At 34.1% G+C, this 23,538-nt stretch overlaps 1 protein-coding gene across 1 annotated transcript in view; it reads right to left on the reverse strand.

The window, feature by feature from the left end:
• The window catches only part of LOC117181327 (GTP-binding protein 1), a 122,290-nt gene that overhangs the window by 90,798 nt on the left and 7,954 nt on the right, over positions 1-23,538 (reverse strand). Inside the window, exon 3 of the mRNA XM_033373887.1 lies at positions 10,232-10,412. Within this exon, the coding sequence (XP_033229778.1) occupies positions 10,232-10,412 (181 nt within the window). The remainder of the gene's footprint in view (positions 1-10,231; positions 10,413-23,538) is intronic.

Genomic DNA, 23,538 nt, shown 5'->3' on the forward strand with positions numbered 1-23,538 from the left:
TGCTGAAACACTCGGACTTGACTTCAGTATTAGGGGTGAGCAAAATGCATCAAATCTAATCTATCTCGAGTACTCACTCCTGAAAGCCCAGATTAAGAAAGCGCAAGGGAAAAACTCTCGTGAACAGCTCCTCGATAAGAGGATGCACGGTATCTTCCACAGAAATGTGAAGGATCAGTCAATGTCTTGTGAGCTAACCAATGCATGCCAAGACGGTGTCATTTCCACCTTAACATACCGTCGCCACATTTTGAGCCAAGACATTCCCGATGATAGCTGCAGGGCGTGCCATGCACACCCCGAGTATTTAGCTCACATACTATCTAGTTGTCCAACACACGCGGGAACGACCTACATTCAAAGACACAATGCGGCACTGAGAGTACTTTATTACCATCTCTGTCACTCCTACGGCATTCATCTTAATATTGCTCCTCTAAATGCTCCTAGGGAAATTGAGTCAATTGTCGAGAATGGGAAGTGCCGCATATGCTGGAACTTTATATTCTCGACAATTGTTTCTGTTGCTCACTCGAGGCCTGACATGGTTTTTCTTGACTTCGAGAAGCGAACCATGTTCGTTATCGAACTTTTGGCACCAGCTGACAAAAACATCATAGCCAAGGAGAATGAAAAGAAAGAGAGGTATCGAGACCTTATAAGGGAGTTGCAACGATTGTACCCAGAATATTCTGTTAAACTGATCGTCCTTCTCATCGGCGCTCTTGGAGGTGCAAAGCTTTCACTTGCTAATAGCCTAAAAAGCATCCCTGCGTCTCAACAATATGCTAGAACACTTGCGGGAAAAATGCAGAAGGCGTTTGTCCTTGGGTCACTCCGTGTTCTTAGGGTGCACGAGGCTTTTGCTGGATCGTCGTATTGATTCCTTTACAGACTGTAACCACCTATCTCACGGTTGTGAGACGTCGTTATGTCTGAAATTTTACCGCGATTTCGCTGGAAGCGGGTGTAATTTTTCAGATTAGCATCCGCTCCCGGCGAAATCCTGCGGTTGTCCTTATGACAAATTTTTAATTATATATATATATTTTTTTTTAATCGGAACCATTGGAACGACATTTACCAGCTCAGTTTCTGATATTTTAGACAAGTCTGTCAGTAAATGTCATTTCGGTTTAAAAAAATGGACCGTTCTATTTCCATAATTAAAATTAAAACGTAAAGCTACAAGCAAATATTTATATTAATACGCCTTTGAGTCCAAAGTGGACAACCAGTTAGAGCTAAGGGATGACTAACGAAATCATTCAAACATAAGATCGGTTGTGCGCGCCATCAGTCAATAAGTAGGGATAGCGTGGCACCAATGCACTTTATATATTAATCCCTGATTTGGTACTAGGTCTTTTTCTTCCAAGAGCTTCAGCGAGGAGTGACGTGCTTGGTTGCTGCTCCATTCAAGGAAAAATATCAATAAAGACAGTTTCTAATTGTTAATTGCCGCCACACTAATTTCATTAAAGGAAAACTACTGTTCTGTGATTATCCTTCTTGCTTTTAAGAAATTATCCTCATTCATTTTAGAAATTGGATAATTACGTGAGTTTGTTGGGAATTTCAAAAAAATTACGATGGAGGCCTCGTTGTGCATGATCACAATCTAAATTTTGAATCAACAAAGTAAGAATTACTTTACTTCTTTTAAAACTTTAATGGAGTAGATTACCTGAATTTTCGATCTAAAAGTATAGCGAAACTCGTAAAGACTTTGCCCTTTATTTAAATGCTAAGAAGTCGTTGTGCAAGTGAAGTTGGACTCATTAATAGAAAATTCTAACAATATGAAGGAGAATCAGAAATTTACTTGCCAAATTTAAATAAAACAAAATTGTGCTTTCTCGTAACGACCTTGCACCTTATTTAATCATGAGCAGCTTTTTGCGTGATAAAACATAAAAAAATATTTCAATTATGTAAAATAATCTCAAATCGATCTTATGAGATAGAACAATCGCTAAATTACGAAATCATCTCTCCCTCGGATGAATTCACAATCCGTGATTTTTGTTGTTTTATTTAGAATAATTATAAAATTGCAGTAGGAAATTCTATAGTAAGAAGAAGTCTGACCTATTTGTTGTAAATCTAATTTTCAAGTTTAATTATAAAATGATTAGGGCTAGTTCTAATGACCCATCAATATTGGAGACAATTCACGTTGTTGGTTGCAATCTACTGGAAAGGACAAAGTAAACGCAAATTGAACGAATTTCCCGATGAAAATAAATATCATTTACATAAGTTTAAAATGCAACATAACTATTACAAAAAATTAATATAATTCTTTTATCTTGTATACGGCAAAAGAGAATAATACTATGTAGATGAAGAGGACACGTTGGGGCTTACATGTATGGAGAAATTGAATGCTGCCCGATTTGCACAACAGCTGGGCAAAGTCATTCTACAGCGACATTTTCAAGTTTTGCGGCTTTAAAGTTGCATTTGGATCGGCCATTTGATCAAGTCCATGCCATATATGTAACACTCCTATATTGCTAACTGCCTATACCTTCCAATAAGTGGCGCATGGCAAACAAATAGAGTGCAGACATATATTTCTGTCTCACAGAGAGCAGAGAACGTTTCCAGCATTGCGTGTGCGCCGGAAAGGAATGCTGAACTATATATACGACAAATATATATGTATGATGTCATTACTCTACAGAATTTTTTATTATTACAAATAATAAAAGTGTTAAATTAATGTGTTTAGAGGAGACATGTGTAAGAGACATGTGGACCAAGAAGTAAAAGTCAATTTTTTTTCTGTTCCAATAAAATTATGGAATGGCTGCTGAGTGAGAAATACTATAAAATAGTAATAATATTGTGCGCTTCCAGTGGACGAAGAGTGAATTGTGTTTAACGCTGATTTGCACCATAAAAAAGCTATGTTATGAATAGACAGGATATGTTTTAAATAAAGTGAATAAACTATTACATGCGAAACTTTTAAATAGAGATTACCTACATTTTCTCAATTGATTATTCTTTGCCAAAGAAATGCTTTGTGGTTTTGTATATTTATAACTGACAGTGTCGGCAATAATAATTTAAGCTCCAATTACTTATTAACAATAATTACTTTTGAATAATTTTAATAAGTAACACGTTATTTCTGAATTTAATAATTGATTTCCATTGTATTTTTTCACAGATCGATCCTATACAAAATACACATCAGGAAATGCACATGGCATTTGTGCATTTCCGCTGGTGCATTTCAATAAACATCATTAAAAAATCGTTATCTCTGGATCATATCCCTAGACTGGGAATTGATGAGTCCCTAAAATTAATTCGAAGTCATTCTGATGGCATAGGTGTATCAAAAAAATATTTCTACGCAGTTAGACTTGTTCGAATTTTAATTAATAAAGTATTTAGGGAGTTTTTTTCATTTTAGAAAATATTTTCTCTGGATGTCATCTCAAAATTTGGTTTGATCAACCACTGAAATAAATTAGAGACTCTTCGAGGATAGAAGTGTATCAGAAATAAATGTAGAAGCGAAATTTTTTTGTCCAATGCTTTTAGAAATTTTCTATTTTTGAAATTGATATCTTTGGCTCCGATTTTTAAATTGGCATTTTATTTGTCGCTAAAATTAATTGTAAGTCATGTTGATTGTTATCTACCCCGGTTTTTTTTGTATACGTGGGATAGAGAGACAGTGCGTAGCGTGGAGGGGATATCTTAGGGGGTGTGAGTGAAAAAAGAGTTGGGTGTAGGATCCCACGAGAGAAGGACAGAATGGGGACGCGAAGGAAGAAGGAGAGGGAAATTGTCAGTGCGAAGCTGACCGTACCTTAACCGACGCAACAAAACTATAAGAATCGGCACGACAGGGACTAGTCCCCTAGCAGCAATAACCTGTCACTACCTTTTCACTAGTAGAATGTGGAACGACAGAGGCTAATCCTCTGGCACCAATAACCTATCACTATTATATTTTTTCACTTATAGAATATAGCACGACAGAGGCTAATCCCCTAGCGCCAATAACCTATCACTACCTTTTCACTAGTAAAATGGGGCACGACAGAGGCTAATCCTCTGGCACCAATAACCTATCATCATTTACTTTGCTACCCTTACAATAGCTCAACGAATAACGAACACAGGAATGCGAAGGACCACTGGTTCTGAAGCTCGAGAGGAATCTGGAAAATGAAGAGGGAAGAGAAATCCTGATGACCAAGACGATCTGCAGACGAGTCACGGTGACGTGACTTATGACGAAACTCACGTGAGGAAAGTGACGCAGGCAACGAGAGAAAGACACAGGTGTCAGATGACAACTTAACAAGCTACGTTCCGACAGTCGGTGATCGAGCGTAAAGCTGGCCGAGAGCAGTTGGAGCGCCGGCCAGCCCGCTGATTGGCTGCGAGACCGACAACGAAGTCGCAGCCAGCAGTGTGGGAGCACTGGTCTTCACGCATCGACACCGAATTTCATTAAAATTTAAAATATACAAACTAAAATAAAAATATAAATAATTAACTAAAAATCGTGAAAATTAAATACTAACCTAAAATCTATCCCAACTTCGTTATTCAAAAGAATTTCAAAGCTAGAGCAAACAGAACGGTCGTTCGTGATTAATCGTTATTTTTACTTGAAAAATTTGAGGTAAATAATTGACTTTTGTTAAACAAAAGCGGACAAGAGCGACCTTCCTATTTCTAACTTAACTATGACTTACAATCAATACTGCAAAAGAAGAATACGAACTAAATCCGTACGAATAATTTCTCTTACCTTAATTATATTTAAATTAACTCGACTGGATGTAGAAGTACCCGGAAGAACCTGAGTGCCGTACAACAATCACTATTATTTTTTATACAAGCCGCGATAACCAGGGGGGGGGGGGGGGGGGGGGGGGGGGGGGTTAGAGGGTTAAATTAATTAATATTTTATGTGCGACTGAACCGCGAATGACCTGTATGGTTAATAGGTTGAATTGTTATTCACCCTTGCTACGACGAGAACCCGAGTTGTCATTTCATTAATTCAATTATTATTAAATATTTTCTAAGTTCTGTGTTAAATATTCGTTAACAACTCGAGGAGAAAGTTGAGCTCCGCGGTCCCACCAGTGCGCCCGAGAGAGAAAGACGCAGGGGGTGAGTGTGAGGGTAGATGGGGAAGGTAAGAGAGAAGGAATTTTCAGGCCCTTACGGCTATTCAAGCACATGACAGATGTGCCCGAACAATGCTAATGAGTTTATAGAGGGCAAGCAAACTCGTCGTCTAGAATCTCGAGAATCCCTAAATTGTTACGTAGGACCTTCACTCAAATTGCCACTTGGAAAATTTTGAGTGAAGATCCCGTAAAAAAGATCGTTAGATTCTCGAGGTTCTCGTTTTGTCCGACTGATATGCAGCATGATGGTATAGGTGTGTCAAAAAAATCTCGAAGCAATTTAACTTGCCCAAATTTCAATTAATAAAGTATTTAGGGTTTTTATTAGTTTAGCAAATGTTTTCTCTGGTCCTCACCTCAAAGTTTGGTTTGATCAACAACTAAAATAAATTAGAAGCTCGTTGATTATAGGAGTGGATCAAAAATAAATCTAAGCATGATATTTTAAGTCAGAATTTTTATTCCAATTTTTTTAGAAATTTATCCATTTTCGAAATTGCTATCTCTGGATCTGATTTCTAAATTGAAATTTGAGCAGTCCCTCAAATTAATTCAAAGTCATTTTGATGTAGTAGGTGTATCAAAAAGATATCTCTTACAGAACGATTACACAAACGAACAAATTGTTAAAGCAATAAGGAAATACACTAAAAAAAAAAACATGTCAACATAGCCTACTAAAGGAAGAGAGAGAAAAATGGCACCCCTAAGTGATCCAGGAGTATATAAAATTCCTTGTTCTTGTGGCAAAGTCTATATTGGATAAACCGGGAGAGGGGTGAGCCAACGTATGAAGGAACATGAAAGTAAGGTCAGGTTAAAACATTTCACGCAATCAGCACTAGTTGAACATCATATCGAAACAGGACATACAATTTTATTTGACAGAACAACAGTCATTGCAAAAACACATAGTATCTTTCCCAGAAAACATAGAGAAGCAATCGAAATCTTAAAATACCCTAATAACATCAATAGGGACAATGGATATAATACCAATCCGATTTAGCTTTCCGTGCTCCCGGATTTTTAAAATAGAAAGACTATATTGGCCAATCAGGTTCGACCAGTCCCCACGGTGGGGCGCTCTGGCCAATCTCCGGCATCGTAGAGAGTATACATAAGAGCAACATAATCTAATAACTCAGTTTCAGGTCAGCCCTGAAGAAGTGAACTGCAATGTTCACGAAACGTCGGCAAAATTTCGTAGTTTTTTACACGAGTGAAACCCGAAATATCTCTTGTTAACAAAATGAATCATCGTGAAAACATTACATCTATTATATCTTTAAGCATTGACTTGCTCGAATTTTAATTAATAAAGTCTTTAGGGATTTTTTCGATTTTAGAAAATGTTTTCTCTGGGCGTCATCTCAAAATTTGCTTTGAAAAATGTATACAAATGTAGAAGCGACATTTTAGGTCAGAATTTGTATACCAATGTTTTTAGAAATTTTTCTATTTTTGAAATGGCTATCTCTGGATCTGATTTCCAAATTGGCATTTGATAACCCCCTGAAATAAATTATAAGTCATTTTGATGGTGTAGATGTATGAAAAAAAATCTCGAAGCAATTTTACTTGCCCGAATTTTAATTAATGAAGTCTTTAGGGATTTTGTATATGAGAAATTTTTTTTCTCTGGACGTCATCTCAAAATTTGGTTTGATCAACCACTAAAATGAATTAGACACTCGTTGGTAATAGGATTGTATCAGAAATAAATCCAGACATGATATTTTAATCCAAAATTGTTATTCCAATTTTTTAAAACTTTTCTAGTATGGAAATTGCTATCTCTGGATCTGATTTTCAAATTGGCATTTGATCACCCCCTAAAATTAGTTCTCAGTTATTTTGATGGTATAGGTGTACCAACAAAAATTTCTATGCAATTTAACTTGCCCCAATTGTAATTAATAAAGTTTTTAGGGAGTTTTTTTTTCTTTTAGAAACTATTTTCTCTGGAAGTCATCTCAAAATTTGGTTTGATCAACCACTAAAATAAATTAGAGACTCGTTGCTGATAGGAGTATGTCAGAAATAAATGTAGAAGCGATATTTTATGCCAGAATCTTTATTTCAATTTTTTCAGAAATTTTTCTATTTCTGAAATTGCTATCCCTGGATCTGATTTCCAAATTAGCATTTGATCAGCGCGTGAAATTAATTCTACGTCACTTTGTTGGTATAGGTGTATCAAAAAGATATCTTGAAGCAGTTCCTTTATTTTAGAAAATATTTGCTCTGGAAGTCACTAAAATAAAATTTCGAGTAGCTTTGAATTACACTCAGACATTTTTGTTTTCTGATAAGATGTCGATAATGTGTGAATTTAATTTTTGGAGCTGATAAAAGGGATAATTATAGAAAAACTTCTGAAAAAAATGGGAATAAAAATTCTGGCATAAAATTTCGCTTTAAGATTTATTCCTGATCCACTCCTACATTCAAAGAATCTCTAATTTATTTTAGTGACTTAGAATTAACTTTAGAGACTGATCAAATTCCAATTTGAAAATCAGTTGCAGATATAGCAATTTCGAAAATAGAATAATTTCTTTAAAAAATTGGAATACAAATTTCGGCCTCAAATTTCGCTTCTAGATTTATTCCCGATCCACTCCTATCCTCAGCTAGTCTCTGATTTACTTCAGTGGTTTATCAAACCAAATGTTGAGATAACGTCCAGAGAAAATATTTTTCAAAACAATAAAACTCCCTAAAAACTTTATTAGTTAAAATTCGGACAACTTCTTCGAGATTTTGGTTTGATACACTTATACCATCAAAGCGTCTTAGTATTAAGTTTAGGGACTGATAAAATGCCAATTTGGTGATCAGATCCAGAGATAGCAATTTCAAAAATTTCTGGAAAAATTTGAATAAAAATTCTGGCATTAAATTTTCCTTCTAGATTTATTCATGATCCACTCCTATCACCAACGAGTCTCTAATTTATTTTAGTCTTTATTATATTAACTTTATTAATTAAAATTCGGGCAAGTTACATTGCTTCGAGATACCTTTTTGATGCACCTGTAACATCAAAATGACTCAGAATTAATTTCAAGCTGATCAATAATCCCCAGTCTTGGGATAAGGTCCAAAGATAACGATTTTTCAATAATGTTGATTGAAATGCACCAGCTGAAATGCACCAATTCCATCTGCTTTTCCTGATGTATATTTCATCTAGGATCGATCTGTGAAAAAAAAGAATGGAAATCAATTATTACATTCAGAAATAATGTCTAACTTATTAAAATTATTAATAAGTAATTATTGTTCAATTATTATTAATGAGTAATTATTGCTAAAATTATTACTGCCGGCACTAACAGTAATAAATATACAAAACCACAAAGTTTTTCTTTGGTAAAGAATAATCTATCGAAAGTATAATAAACATGCAGGGCCGGTCTGTCATTATTTCGAGGATATGTTCAGATTACCCGCTTCGCCCTAATGGCTGTAAGTAAATGCAGGTAATGTCAATTTAAAGTTTTCGCATATAATATTTTATTCACATTATTTAAAACATATCCTGTCTATTCATAACATACCTTTTTTATGCCGCAAATAAGCTTTAAACACAATTCACTCTTCGCCCACTGGAAGCACAGAATATTATTACTATTTTATGGTACTTGTCACTCAGCAGCCGTTCTGTAATATTTTTGGCACAGAAACAAATGGACACTTGTAATTGCTACATAACACAACATATATTTTTTGGACACTTGTATCCATTTGAAGTTTCGAACATAACCATGAAAACTATAATAAACTTGATCCAAAGATTCACGGACTTGACCAAATGGCCGATCCGAATACAGCTTTAAAACCGCGAAATTTGAAAATGCCTCTGTAGAATGGATTATCCCTTGCTGTTGTGCGATTCGGGTAGCATTCAAGTTCTCCATACATGTAAGCCCAAGCGTGCCCAGCCTGTATATGTCATATTTAATATTTTGTTTATAATATTGTTACTAACGATGACAATATGTGAATTAAAAATTTTTTTGTGTTTAAAAACCATAATTTTTAATTGATTCTAAATTAGTTTAATAAAAAAAAATCCGTGGGATCAACAAAATTTAAAAAATTTCAAATTTTTGTCTTAAAAGTTTTTCTAACAATAGTCCTTTTTCAATTTCAACATTACTTCTGTGGGATATTTAGACATTTTTGTTTTTTATGGTTTTTTTCTGTGGTCAAACACCGCATCCAAGCATTTGTTTATATAATTTGTTTGTAATAATTGCATTAAATCCTAAACTGAATATTTATGTTTCTGAAGTAAATGTACTTTCATTCTGATACATACAAATTTTGTTTCGCTTTTTTGTTAAGAAAAAACAAAAATTGTTAGCATTTCTGAGAAACGAGCATCGAAATCGATTTAGAATTGTTGGCTGTAGTTGAATTTGAAAAGTAAATACCCGATACAGCCACTGTGCGGTGCATGGTACCCGTGCGCTCAAGACGCTTTGTACGACAACTAATTGTTTCTTATTTCATTTTCAGACCAGGCCAATTTAAAGTTAAAGAATTAAGCTTTCTTTTAAAATTATTTTGTAGAAAATAAAAAAGGCTGGGATTTGGCAAAAAACTCAACAAAGAGCTTTTAAAGTTGAAAAATCTAGGTCAAATTATTTATATTTATACAAAATGGTTTTTTATTGCAAGCTTGGAAAAACCCCTTCCCAAAAACTAATATAAAAGTTAAAGCGAACAACTGTAGTAGAAGTTATAAATTATTGAAAATAAGCGAGTAGGGAAACTTAATAATAATTGGTTTCTGTGCAATTAAAACCCGTTTTACTGGACATAGCCCCTTTACATAAATAGAAGAGGTCCAGTAGCACTGCAATTTGTAGAGCTTGGCGAAAATATTTTCCTCTACAGGTTCTTTTACAGAATCCCCGCTCTTAGTTTCCATAATTTGAAAATTTGTACATGCTGAACTGTTTCAACATAAAATACCTAAGAAATTCTAGAAATTTACTATTTATTTTAGTCTCAACTAATATTTCATTATAAAAAATACAAACCTAATTTCCAGAAAGTCTTGCTGAGCCAATTGTTTTCGAACTAGATACTGTCCTGTTAGGCCATGCTCAACTTTTATCTTTCTCAAGAGAACACACTCTGCCTCTAACTCTGATGAAAGTGCTTGAAGCGTGACTACCGATGCTACGTAATCATGTTCCTCTAAACCGTCCTCCGATCCATCTGGTAGTTAAACAAAAAAAAATATATAAATATGAATATACTGCTAATGAATATATAGCTAAATATTAAGTTGATAAAAAGGGCATGAGATACCTATATAAAGATTACATCATTTCAGTACAATTTTCGGGTAACACACTTGAGCTATTTGGTTACCTCTCTAGTAAAGTGATATTAAGCATTCGTCAACTGAAAAATGTCCTATGTGTGCAGTAGGGAGGATCGAAAATAAAAAATTTGGCCACATCCTTTTCAGGGGAGGGGAGAGGGCTGGAAAGTTTCGAGTCGCTGCCAAAATGACTTCCTGAAGTATTTAGTTAAAAAATCCGCTCAGTTCAAACAAAGGGATCTGATTTCGGTAAATTATACAAGTTTTGTACTATAATTATAGAGAAAGTGTGGTTATTAAGCTCTAGGACTAGTTTTTAGTGCTAGTTGTATTCGTCTTTTCGAAAATTGATAGATATTCTTAATATATGACTTATGCAGATTCGCCTAAGAATTGTATCATGACAATTTTGGCACATCAACTTTATTCACCAGACATAGCGCCCTTCAACTTCTACATATTCTAAAAAATCAAAAATTTTATGAAAGCAACCCATTCTTAATCCACGGTAGCAGTAAAAGAAAACCCGACAAAACTCCTAAGAAGCCTTTCATTAGAAGAATTCCACGACTACTTTGAATAATGAAAAACGTGCATGAAGCGGAATTTTAATCGAGATGGAGAGAATATTGAAAGAGATGAAAGTTAAAAAGTCGGAACTTTATTATAACGCATTTTCTAGGCCCAGTCTTGGAACTTAATACCTCACATATACCTCATAAAAATTATCTTATGTTCCAGGACTAAAGCTAAATTACCAAAAAATGGTAAAAATCACGACGAATGATATTTTTCTCGTTATTACCAGGTCAGGCAGATTTTTTTCTAATCTGGGTGAATTGTCAAATTTACATACTATGATTATGTAAGAGGCAATGAAGTTAAAAGTCTCATAAAAAGGTATATCCGATGTAAGTGAACTCAAATAAAAGTAAAACAAATTTGTAAAAATTACGAATAATTTTATTTCTCTTTTTTTAAATTAAATTTTTCCCAAAAATATATCCTCTCCTTCACCCTGCTGAGAATGAAACAACAGGTCTTTGATTGCCGGTCGGGTGCTTTTACCACTAAGCTTCTAGAAAGATCGAAAAAAGAGTCTTTTGTCAGAAACACACGCTGTCTATAGCAAGGTGTTAAGTTTTATACAAATCAATTTGACAAAGAATCTGTATTATCTTCAGAGATGGTAACAACCGGTCAGTGGATATATCTTTCATCAAACGTGGAAATGGAAATCAACACTATCGATCTAAGTGAACTCATAAAATAACAGAAATTCATTAACGTCTTTTAAGACTAGATGAAGCTATAAATTTAAAAAAATGTATTTAAATTTTTCCAGAAATAAGATCTTCTCCTTCGGTCCACTGGCAATCAAACAACAGGTCTTCCGAGTGGCGGTCCGGTGCTTTTCCCACTAAGCTAGTAGAGAGACCGAAAGAAGCATCTTTTTTCAAAAACACACGCTGCTATTAACAACGTCTTACGTTTGAGACAAGTCAATTTTACAAGTTAAAACAACAGAAATTCGTTCATGTCTTTTTAGACTAGATGGAGCTATAAATTTAAAAAAATTATTTTTTCTAAAAAAAGATCATCTCCTTCAGTCCGCTGGCATTCGAATAACGGGTATTCCGAATGCCGGTCCGGTCCTTTTCCCTCTAAGCTACTAGAAAGATCGAAAGAAAAATCTTTTTTCAAAAACATATCAGTGCAGATATCTTTCACTAAGCGAAAAAATGAAAATCAACACTATTGATCAAAGTTAACTCCTCAAATAACAGTAATTCATTTACGTATTCTCATACTAGATGGAAATATATATTTACAAAAATTTAATCTAGCCTAAAAAGAGATTAACGAATTTCTCTTATTTGGGGACATATTTGTATAAAACCTAAGAACTTGCTAAAGACAGCGTGTGTTGCTGAAAAAAGATTCTTCTTTCCATCTCTAGTAACTTAGTGGGAAAAGCATTCGCGCGGAAATCCGAAGACCTGTGGTTTGATTCTCAGCGGAGTGAAGGAATATTTTTTCAGAAAATTTGTTATTATTCTTTTTTTAATGATATAGCTCCATCTAGTCTAAAAATCGGTTGTTATTATCTTTGATAATAATACAGATGACTTGTAAAATTGATTCTCCTCATTATTTTTAAGCAAATAATTTTCTTTGCTAATCTGGGTGTATGGTAAAAGTTGCATATATTGTGATGATATATGTGCCTATATATGTATAGACCTCATCAAAAATTATCTTATGTTCGGTCCTGTAACTTGAATATGTAAAAATAAGATAATTTTCGATGACTTTTATGCTACATAGAAACTAATATTGTTATATTATAAAACGATTAGAGGATCAGAAAGTAATTTTAGCAACCACTTTTAACTTTTTATACCTTCTGCAAGTAAATCAATTTTTTTTTGCGTTACGTCCCAGGGTACACTCGAGCATGAGATTATTGAATCTTTATGCTTACGCCTATATTCCGGTTATTAGGCTATCATTGTACTGCACTCTTAACATTTTAAACAAAGTCGATTCCAAACTTCATTATAAAACTCAGGATGTCACCCATCGTTGACCTGACATCCTCGGGTTCCTTGCAGGGGGCCCTAAGGGATTGCATTCTGAATACCTACTCTTTTTCAGAACTGACAGTGCGCCCTGTCCAACCCGTGAAGAAACTACTTAAACTCGAATCCAACCTAAAAGGTTCCTTGAATTATTATGTTTGCGAAATTTAAAATTTGTTGGTGACTAAAGGAAATGAAAGGATTGGGAGACAAGAGAGAAAGTTTACGATTACACGGTTTAAGTGCAAAATTGATCAAACTTTAATTTTTTCCTGAACCTTCATACTTGAAATTTGTTATTTTAAAGTGCTGATAGCAAAAGAAATTTGAATATATTCGAGGGCATCTTGCGAACTCCTGTCGCTGTGAGGGATCTAGCAAATTAAAGGATGGGAATGATTTGGAAGTCGAGAATCCAGGTGAAGTCAATAATGAGCAAACGATTTGAACATAAGAAAGTTAATTTATTAATTAACTTACAAATCCGCAGAAAGAGATGATACTACAGGTCTGAGCCAGACGGCGAAGCCAAGATCGGTTCCTAGAGTTTCGGAGGAAACCCGGGCGACAAAGCCAAGATTAGTAACTGCAGATGGTGGTGGTTGATCCTTGTCCAGGCGATCGTTCTGAGGCAAGGATGCGTCCTTGTTGGGATGACGAGGGGTTAAAATGTGGAAAGTTCTAACGATTCGATTCAGGGGCAGGTAGCACAAGAGAGCTTGCCTTCGGGGCAAGTTTACGCTTATATGGACTGGGGTTGTAGTTCCCCACTCCTAATCATGGGCCCACAGGGCCGTGCGATAGCGGGGTGCTTGTAACTTTGTTACAACCTCCCCCCCCCCCCCTTCTGTTTGGGATGACCTTTATTCTTTCAATAATTCTTCGATCTTCTCGATTTCATCGATGAGTGTGAGGTAAAAATCTTCCTCAGTTAGGTGAAGCTGAAAATATTCGTGATCTTCTTCATTGTTTTTCTTATCTTGTATTTTTTGTGTTGTTTGTCTGTATTTAAGTTCTGTCCATTCCTCCTTCCTTAGAGCAATCTTTATAATTTCCCTGAACTCTTGATTTGCCTCTGCCTATCCTCCTTTTATGTATTTGGTCCTTGTCGAATCAGGAACAGTGTGGTGGTTTTTTCTCCTGTTCGACATCTGTTCACAGTACGTATCGTGAATAATGTAAAGTTGTACTGGAACCATTCTCTCGCAAAGCATGCATTGCCACATCTTTATTTCTTCCATCATCTTCTTATAAGCTGAAACATAATTTAACACATCCTACTCTTTAAATAAAAATAAAAACAAAAAACGAAACTTTGATTCTTTTCTACATATCTTTTTCTTATTTTATTTCGAAAACATGTAAAATCTAGAGTTTTTATTTGAAATATGTTTTTTCCAAATTTCTTAATATATTTTTTCAAAATTTTCTGTGTTATCCACTCCTATGAGTATCCTTTTAAGATTCTGCTTTTCCGTGACTCTTCTTTCCTGAAAATTAACTTATATCTAAATTTTACTTCTATTTTAAATTATAAATCAATCTTGGCCTCTTATAGCCGTATTTATTTTTTTTAGAAAAAATTGTTTGCATTACTGTAAAAGCTATTTGTTTATCGATATTAAATCAATTTATTAAATTAAATTCCAAAAATTATTTATCTCTGTGATGTTTGTAAAGAGTCAAAAATAAAATTTTCTGCGTTGTATGTGGAAAATTAAACTATTTTATTATTTTAGTTCAAACGTCCGTGTTCCAACCCGTCGATGACTCTTCTTTTTCTTCTTTAATGGGTCGTAGCTCCTTTCTATTTTTATCGGCTTTCTTCATAGTGTTTTTAAATTTCTTTCCTTCTTCTTACTTTTTTCTCCTGTTCTTCCTTTCTTCTTATTCTCTCTTTCTCTAACTGTTTTTCTCTTCTTGTCCTTATTGCATCCTTAATATATTTTTCTTGTCTATATTTTAGAAGCCTTTTTATTTCTTTTAGTTCTTTTTCTTACCTTTCTTTTTCGTGTTGGATTTTAATTCCTTTTAATATATATTCTAATTTCGTTGCTTCTTCATCTTTTTTCTCCTTATTTCCCCATCTTCCTTTCGTTTTTTTTCTCTTAATCCCTTCCTTATTTATTTTATTGTTGGAAATCCATAAAAGAGTCGTTTTTCCTCTACCAGTTTTTGAACTCGTGGATCCCTCTTGCTGACCCAAATTCGTCAAACATCTTTACTCTTGTTTCCAACAATTTACGTTCACGAATCTTAATGTCCAAGATTTCCTAGCTGTATATTGCTGTTCACAGCTGAAGCATCCCAGAAGTTGATATGAGTGAGTCAAGGAATCTTTGACTTGAAACTGCATTTTGTAGTTAGAGCACTTCAATAAGAGTTTTTTTGTCTATTTCCTATAAAATACAATATTTTTCTGTTTTGTCTAGTTTTTCTAGGTGTATGTGTTAGTGTCATATTTTGTCAATGTCAGTAGTGTTAAAAATTAAATCATTCACGTGTATGCCATTTCAAAGAAAAATTCAAATCAAAATCTACTCTTTACTAATAAATTTTTTGATATCTTTTACGTTCGAATTACCTAGTGATTTTCCATTTTTTGTTTTTAATTCGTAAATTATTGGTGAAATTTTTGCTTTGATAAAAAACGGCCCTTCAAAATTTTTGTTCAGTTTCTGAGCTATTCCTTCCCCCTTATTTGACAATGTTTTATTTATTTTTAGTACTCGCTTGCCAGTTTCAAAACTTATAGGTCTATGTCTTAGATTATAATACCTAGATTGCGTATCGTTTGCAATATCTAAATTTTTAATTACCTCTTCTCCAATTATTTTCAATGCTTTCATTCTATGTGCGCATTTTTCTGACTCTTGAAATTCTATTTCGTTTTTTCCGTCTGAATCTTTATTCAAAGCTTGTAAGGGTTGAAGTTCTTTACCTAAATTTTAGAAAAGCTGGTGCAAAATCTGTTGACGAATGTTTAATAGTATTTAACGCAAATTGCAGATCATCTAAATTTCCATCCCATGTTTTATGGTCTTTTTCTAAATACGCTTTAATTGCTGTTTTACTTGATCTATTACATCTTTCTGTTGGATTTGTTTGTTGATGATATTTAGGAGTGTTCAAGTGTCTAATACCGAAATTTTTTGTCAAATTAATTATTGACTTATTTACATATTCTTTTCCATTATCTGTAAAAAAATTCTAGGTGTTACCTATTCAGAAATTATACGCTTATGAAATTCTTTTTCAACAGTTGACGATAATTTATTTTTTACTGGAATTATTTCTACCCATTTTGTAAACATATCAATAAAAACTAAAATGTATAGATTTCTCGATTTTTTCATTGGTAATGGACCCATTATGTCAGATGCTACTACCGTCCATGGTTCTTCTATTATTCGATTTCCCATCAAACCTATATGATTGTTTACTTTTAGTTTTATTCTCTGCAAAAGTCGCATTCTTTCACATATTTTAACGTTTCAGAATACATTCCGGGCCAAAAATAATTTTCAGACATTTTTGCATACGTTTTTTTTCATACCTAAGTGACCTGCTTGTTTAATATCATGATTTTCAATTAAAACTTGTTCTCGCAATTCTTCCGGTATTGTTAATTTCCACGGGTTGCTATCTAAATTTAAGCTTGATTTTAGAGGGTCGGGTCTATAAAAATATAATTGATTATCGCGTATTCGCCAATTAGGATTTTCCTCTGGTTTATTTTTTACATGAATAATTTTATTTTTATCCCAGTTATCTTCAATTTCTTTAAAACCTTTTTCCTTCGATTCTATTGTGCTGGCTAAAATACTTGTGACTTTCATGTGATTCTCATTTGACTTTGATAAAGCATCTGCTACCTGATTTAAACTTCTTTTTTTGTATAAAATTTCATAATCGTATTCTAACAATTCTAAAGCCCGTCTTGCTAATCGACCTGTTGGATTTTTTAAGTTATGTAACCATTTTAATATAATATTATCTATAATAGCCTTAAAAGAATAACCCTCTAAATATGGTCTAAACTTTCTAATCGCCCAGATTATGGCTAAACATTCTTTTTCTGAAGCTGAATATTTACGTTCAGCTCATTTAGACCTCTACTCGCAAACGCTATTACATAATTTTCGCCGTTTATTGGTTTTGTTAAAACAGCTCCTAATCCTATGTCACTAGCATCAGTTTCAAGTTGGAATGGGCTTTCAAAATCAGGGCAGGCTAAAATCATTGCTGTCGTTAGTAAGAGTTTATCGCCGTGAAAACCTGTTCCTGTTTGTCAGACCATTCCCACTTTAATTCCTTTTTTAATAACTTTTGTGATGGTTCCATAATTTCTGCAAATTTAGGAATAAATTTCCTATATCATGAAGCCTTTCCTATAAGTCTTTGAAGTTTGTTTGGCCTTGTTTTTGGCCTTGGAAAATTTAAAACTGGTTCGATTTTTTCTTCATCAACTTTTAATCCCTTTTCATTCACTTTGAAATCCAAATATTTCATTTCCAAACATCTAAATTCGCATTTATCCAAACCTACTGTTAAACCTGCATGTTTAATTTGATCTAAAACAATTTCTAAGTATTTTAAATGTTCTTTAAAATTTTTTGAAACTATAATGATATCGTCGAGATAACAGAATACATGCGGCTTTAATTCTGGTGTTATTATTTTGTCCATCAGGCGCTGGAATGTAGCGGGAGCTTTTGTTAATCCAAATGGCATCCTCTTAAACTGCTATATTAATTTACCCGGAACAATAAAAGCGGTTATCGGTTTAGATTCCTCGCCCAACGGTATCTGTGGATATGCTGAACGAAGATCTATTTTTGACATGTATTTTGCTGATCTCAGTGTGTCTAAAATTTCAGAAATGATCGGAAATGGATATAAATCTTTTTTAGTGATTTTATTTACTTTTCTAAAATCCAAACCAAATCTATATTTTCCATCCGGTTTTTTTATCATTACAATCGGACTTGACCAATTGCTATTCGATGGTTCTATTCTTTTTCTTCTAAAAGTCTATCTACTTCCTCGTGCATAATCTCTCTTACTTTCAGTAATACGTAATAGTATCTTTGCTTAATGGGTTCGTGACCTTGCACATCTATTTTATGGCTAGTGAGATGGGTCGGTTTTAATTCTGTCCCCTGATCTATTACTTTTCTTTTAATCAGATTTTCTAATTACACTTGTTGTGCTTCATTCAACTCTACTATTCCTTTAGAAATTTCCTCGCAAAATTCTAAATTTTTCTTCTTTTCTATTTTCACGTGCGTAATATTATCATTTATTACCGCATTATTTCTAAAATTATACCAATTACTTTTTCTAATTGAGAATAATTTTTCTATTATTGAATCATTTTTTTCTTACTTTTTATCTAACACCGTCTTTAATTTAGCATTATTTTTCTCTTTATTGCATTCCAATGGCCCTTTAAATTCTGTAACTAAATTCCTATCTTTATTTTTCGCCTTCAATTTCGTGTTTATTTTGCTTCTATCCTTATTTTTTTTCGTTTCTCTCTCTATATTTTGATTAGCCCGCTTATCTAATCTCTGTACGCCCACGCTGGCACATACCTATGTTGCGTCGCTCGCCATGTGGGGTCTGGGTGTAGGGCATCATGCTCCCGTATACTCTGTGCCGGCTGGGTTGCTGGCGAGATCGAATCTAGTGCATCACCTGTAAAGAGGGGTTGGGGTGAGGTATGTGGCGAAATGGGAGAAGAGACTTCGCACGGTAGCAAATCTGTCTCTTTCTCTCGCATGTCGTTTCGCAGGCTAATCTTGGATCGGAATTTTAATTTACTCTTATCACTTTCCCTATTATTATTCTCTTTCGCATTTTCTTTCGTTTCTTTCATTATTGGCTCCTGCATTTTAATTAATTTTGATTCAATCGCATATTTAAAATTTGGTGATTGTGGTAACCACCAAATCTTTTTCTCATAATCCACTTTTAAACCTAATCTTTCAATCATATCGGTTCCCATTATTCCTATCGATCTTAAATTTGGTACCGGTCTGAATAATAAATATTTTTCCGTATGACTTACTTTGATAGGGATTAAAGCTTGTCCTGTAATTTTAATGTTTGACCATTAGCTACCATTAATGTGTCATTTATTGGCTTTTTAATTTCGTAATGTAATTATTTCACTGTATTTATAAATTTTTCACCTATATAAGAGTAAGTTGCAACGGTATCAACTAACACTTCAAATTTATGATTTTCAAAATCTATCATAAGGTGGAATCTTGTTTTGTCCGAGTCATTCGTATCTGTGTCAAGTAATTCTGGCGGTCTCTGGTTTTGTCTGCTATTTTCCGCCTTCAATAACGACCGTATGCGTTTCCCTGATCGAAACTATACCAACAATCCCGTTGAAAATGGCCTATTTTCCCGCAATTCTAGTATGTTAAGGGTTCTCGCAATCTGTAATTAAAATTTTGGTTTCCTAAGTTTGGATCCATAAAATCCTGTCGACTTGAATTTATTTCACCATTCCTATTATCCCTACTATTTTCATCTTTTAAAATTTTTGAATTTTTATTTTTATTATTCCTTTCGTCTTCTGACTTGCTATTTTTTTCTTCCGTGTTATATAAGAGCGCTTTTGTTTGCGGAGAATTATTCGTTTGTTGTGTCTGTGTGTTCTCTAACAGCTGATTCATTGCATACAATAATGCTTGGCCAGCTGTGTTTTGATTTTTAAAATTACTGTTATTATGCAGAAACCTCTGATTTCCTGAATATCTTTCATTATTTGTATAATTCGAATTATTATTTGAAAATCTTGTATTAAAATATTTTGGATTTCCATTTGGGAATCTTGGTTTGTATTGTTACATATTTTGTTGGTTACGATACCTCGGCCTAAATTGTCTTTATTGATTTTGATTACTATTTTGATTCTCATTTTCAGTATTATTTTGACTTTTATCCTTTCCTGGATCATTTTTACTTCTGTTATTTTTATTGTCCTCTTTATCTAAAATGCTTAATCGTTGACCTTTAATTTTAGATTTTGATAATTCTGTTTCCCATTCTCGACCTAATATTTCTAATTCTCAAAAATTCAAAAAAGCATTTCTTGAAATGTACACTTTATATTCAATTCTTCAATTTTCATAGGTCTTTCTTAATTGCCATTGCAGGCTCGAACGTGGCATTAATTTTTCAAATAATTGTTTAATTTTTGTAACAAAAGCATGAATGTCTTGGTCTTTTTTCTGATTGCAAAATTTTATGTTATTTTTAATTGTTGCAGTATATCTCTCATTTAAGTAAGTTTCTTTAAAATCTTCAATTAATTGAAATAAATGTTGCCAATAATTTTTAATTACTTGAAACCAACTTAATGCTTCGTCTTCGAAAACAGCATCTAAATTCTCTAAAGTGTCTCGTTCGTTAAGTTTATACCCTCTTTTAAATCTTAATAAATTATTTTAAAAATAAGTTGGACTATTTTCCGTGTTGTTTTTAAATTTAATCGGCCAATTTGAAATTATTTGGAAAGGGGTTTGTATTATTCCGAAAGGAAAGAGAGTTGCTGGAATTTCATTCATATTATTTTCATTCATCTATTCTCTTTTCTACCGGTCCCTCTACTTCTATCTATTCTACCTTGCAAGTCTGTTTGACATTGAGGTAGATTTGATTTTCGCATAATTGATTGCCTTTGCACCGGTCTCGGTAATGAGTATTCGTCCCCTTGACAGCTACCCCTATTTATTGTCATTCTATTCCGTGCACCTGCTAACGAGTGCCTTTGCTGATTAAAATCTAATTCTGTCTCTTCGAAACGAACCGTATTTTGCACATTTCTTGACTTATTACTTTGAGAAATTAAATCTTACCTTGAATTTAAAATTCGATCCATTTTATCGTTTAAATTTTTTATTTCTTCTGAAAGTTCTTTGGTTTTGATTTTATCGCTTTTCTTTTCTTCAAAATGTATTAATTCTTGTGCCTCATTTCCAAATTCATTATTATTATTATCTAAAAAACCATCAATTTCGAACGTTCTGTTATTAATTCTCGCATTTTCTTTCTCTTGTCTTTCTATTTGCATTCGTAATTTTTCGCGACCTGCTCTTGCTTTCTCTGCTCTTTCTTTATCTATGCTATCTCTTTCTTTTCTTAGAGTTTCTTTCCTTTATAACCGACTCAATTCTAAGCAATCCCTGTCTTTTTCTAATATTTTGAGTTCCTTTCTTTTGTTTTCAATTTCACTATCTATTCTATACGTTTCTAATTCGTCATTTTCAAAATTTCTACTGCTCTCATTTTCTAGTCTCCAATTACCCAACGTATTATCAGTATTTGGGGATAGTAGTTCAATTTCGTGTCATGTGAGGTATGGTTTTGTCTGTTTTGGTTTGGGGTACTTTCTGTCTGTTTTTGTGTTGTCGTTCTTGGGATTGCACCTTTCGCTTGATTTGTATCTTTTTCCCCCTTTTCTAAATCTCTATTTCGTTCCGTTAAGAATTCTAAGTTCAAATTTCTTGCTAATATATATATATAAATATATATAAATAAATTTGCTTCATTCGATTGTTTAATCCTTTATCTAACACCTTTCTTCTTTTTTACGGACTAGCTCAGGGGTTCTTTACGGCTGATTAAAAACCGGCACGTTCACATAAGTGAGCGTCTCGGTTTTTGCTACTTCGCGTTTGAGCTTGGCCTGACTATGTTGCGGACGTATCCACTGGGGGCGGGAAGTATATCTTTTCTATTCTATCTAGTTTCTTCCTACTAGTAAATTCAATTTTCCCGTTTTATTTTTCCGAAATTCATTTCCGTTTTTTCCAACCGTATTTTATTTATTTTTGTTTACGATTTTTTGTTAAAACCCCTCACTTATCCAATCCGGCTACAAGGAGTACAGATAAGGCGTTTTTTCTTACGGTGATTTTTTTATTTTATTAAAGGTGGCCGAGCTTGCGAACACGCGAAGTATACCAACTATTTTAACGGACATCTACAACAGTCTACCCGCACTTTATCGATCTAAATACATTTCTACCCGCACTTTTTCTAAAAGATGTAAAACACTTTCTCGACCATTAAGTAAATTTCAATAACAATTTTGCATGAAAATGGCATACATGAACACAATTTCTATTTTAATTTTTCATGATTTATTTGACTTCTTCTAGACTTTGGAAGGATTTTTGGAGGGATTGTGGGTTTTTAAGGAAGGCGCTAAATTTGTGAGGGATCTCACAAATTAAAGGATGGGAATGATTTGGAAGTCGAGAAGCAAGGTGAAGTCAATAATGGGCAAACGATTTGAACGTAAGAAAGTTAATTTATTAATTAACTTACAATTCTGCAGAAAGAGATGACACTACATGTCTGAGCCAGACGGCGAAGCCAAAATCGGTTCCTAGAGTTTTTGAGGAAACCCGGGCGACAAAGCCGAGATTCTTAACTTCAGATGGCGGTGGTTGATCCTTGTCCAGGCGATCGTTCTGAAGCGAGGATGCGTCCTTGTTGGGGTGACGAGGGGTTAAGGTGTGGAAAGTTCTAACCATTCGATTCAGGGACAGGTAGCACAAGACAGCTTACCTTAGGGGCAAGTTTACGCTTATATGGACTGGGGTTGTAGTTCCCCACTCCTATCATGGGCCCACAGCGCCGTACGGTAGCGGGGTGCTTGTAACTGTGTTACATCGTATCACCCGAGACGAGAACCAACCAACCCCGAGTACAGCCGCTCCGCGTGAACGCTTCAATATGATTTCGAGATAGCCTCTCTTCAATTACCCAATTATATTGGAGTTAGGCAGGCCTCAAGGTTAACTGATGCGACGATATATGAAATTTTTTCGCCTTTTACTCGAGAGGCAAGAAAGATGAGTAGCTTATCATCGAAGACATTAACATACAGGTTCTCTTTAACCCCAAAATCTGGCTGAAATAGATGCTTTAGCTGATTCAAATCGAAGGCTAAACCCGACGATGGATCAAAAGACCAAAATAAGCTTGCATCGACTGAACGAGAAGGTAGGATGGGCAAGAGAGAATACATCCCATGTTCAGTTCAAGTCAAATCTGCTAAAAATAGAGCGTCATCTAAAAAATCACACCAGCTTCCAGAAGAACCGCGCTAGCCGAATTGTAGCGCTGAGTGAGGGGACGTTGCATGAGCTTTCAGATAGACAACACCACTCCGAGGCGATACTACAACGCTTTTTCCTACACGTATCCACAAGCTGCACGTGCGATCGCCTTCGTAATTTTAGTACATGATTTAATTGTTTTAAACTGAAGATGGACATATTTTTGTATAATTACGGATTTAACTATATCAGAGACATCTTAACAGTTTATTTTCTTTCTTTTTTTCTATGCACACACGGTCGACTAATTAGAATAACCTAAATGTTTTTCAGAAGCAAAAGTTTTA

This window comes from Belonocnema kinseyi, chromosome 10, assembly GCF_010883055.1.
Source record: "Belonocnema kinseyi isolate 2016_QV_RU_SX_M_011 chromosome 10, B_treatae_v1, whole genome shotgun sequence".
Classification (NCBI taxonomy): Eukaryota; Metazoa; Arthropoda; class Insecta; order Hymenoptera; family Cynipidae; genus Belonocnema; species Belonocnema kinseyi.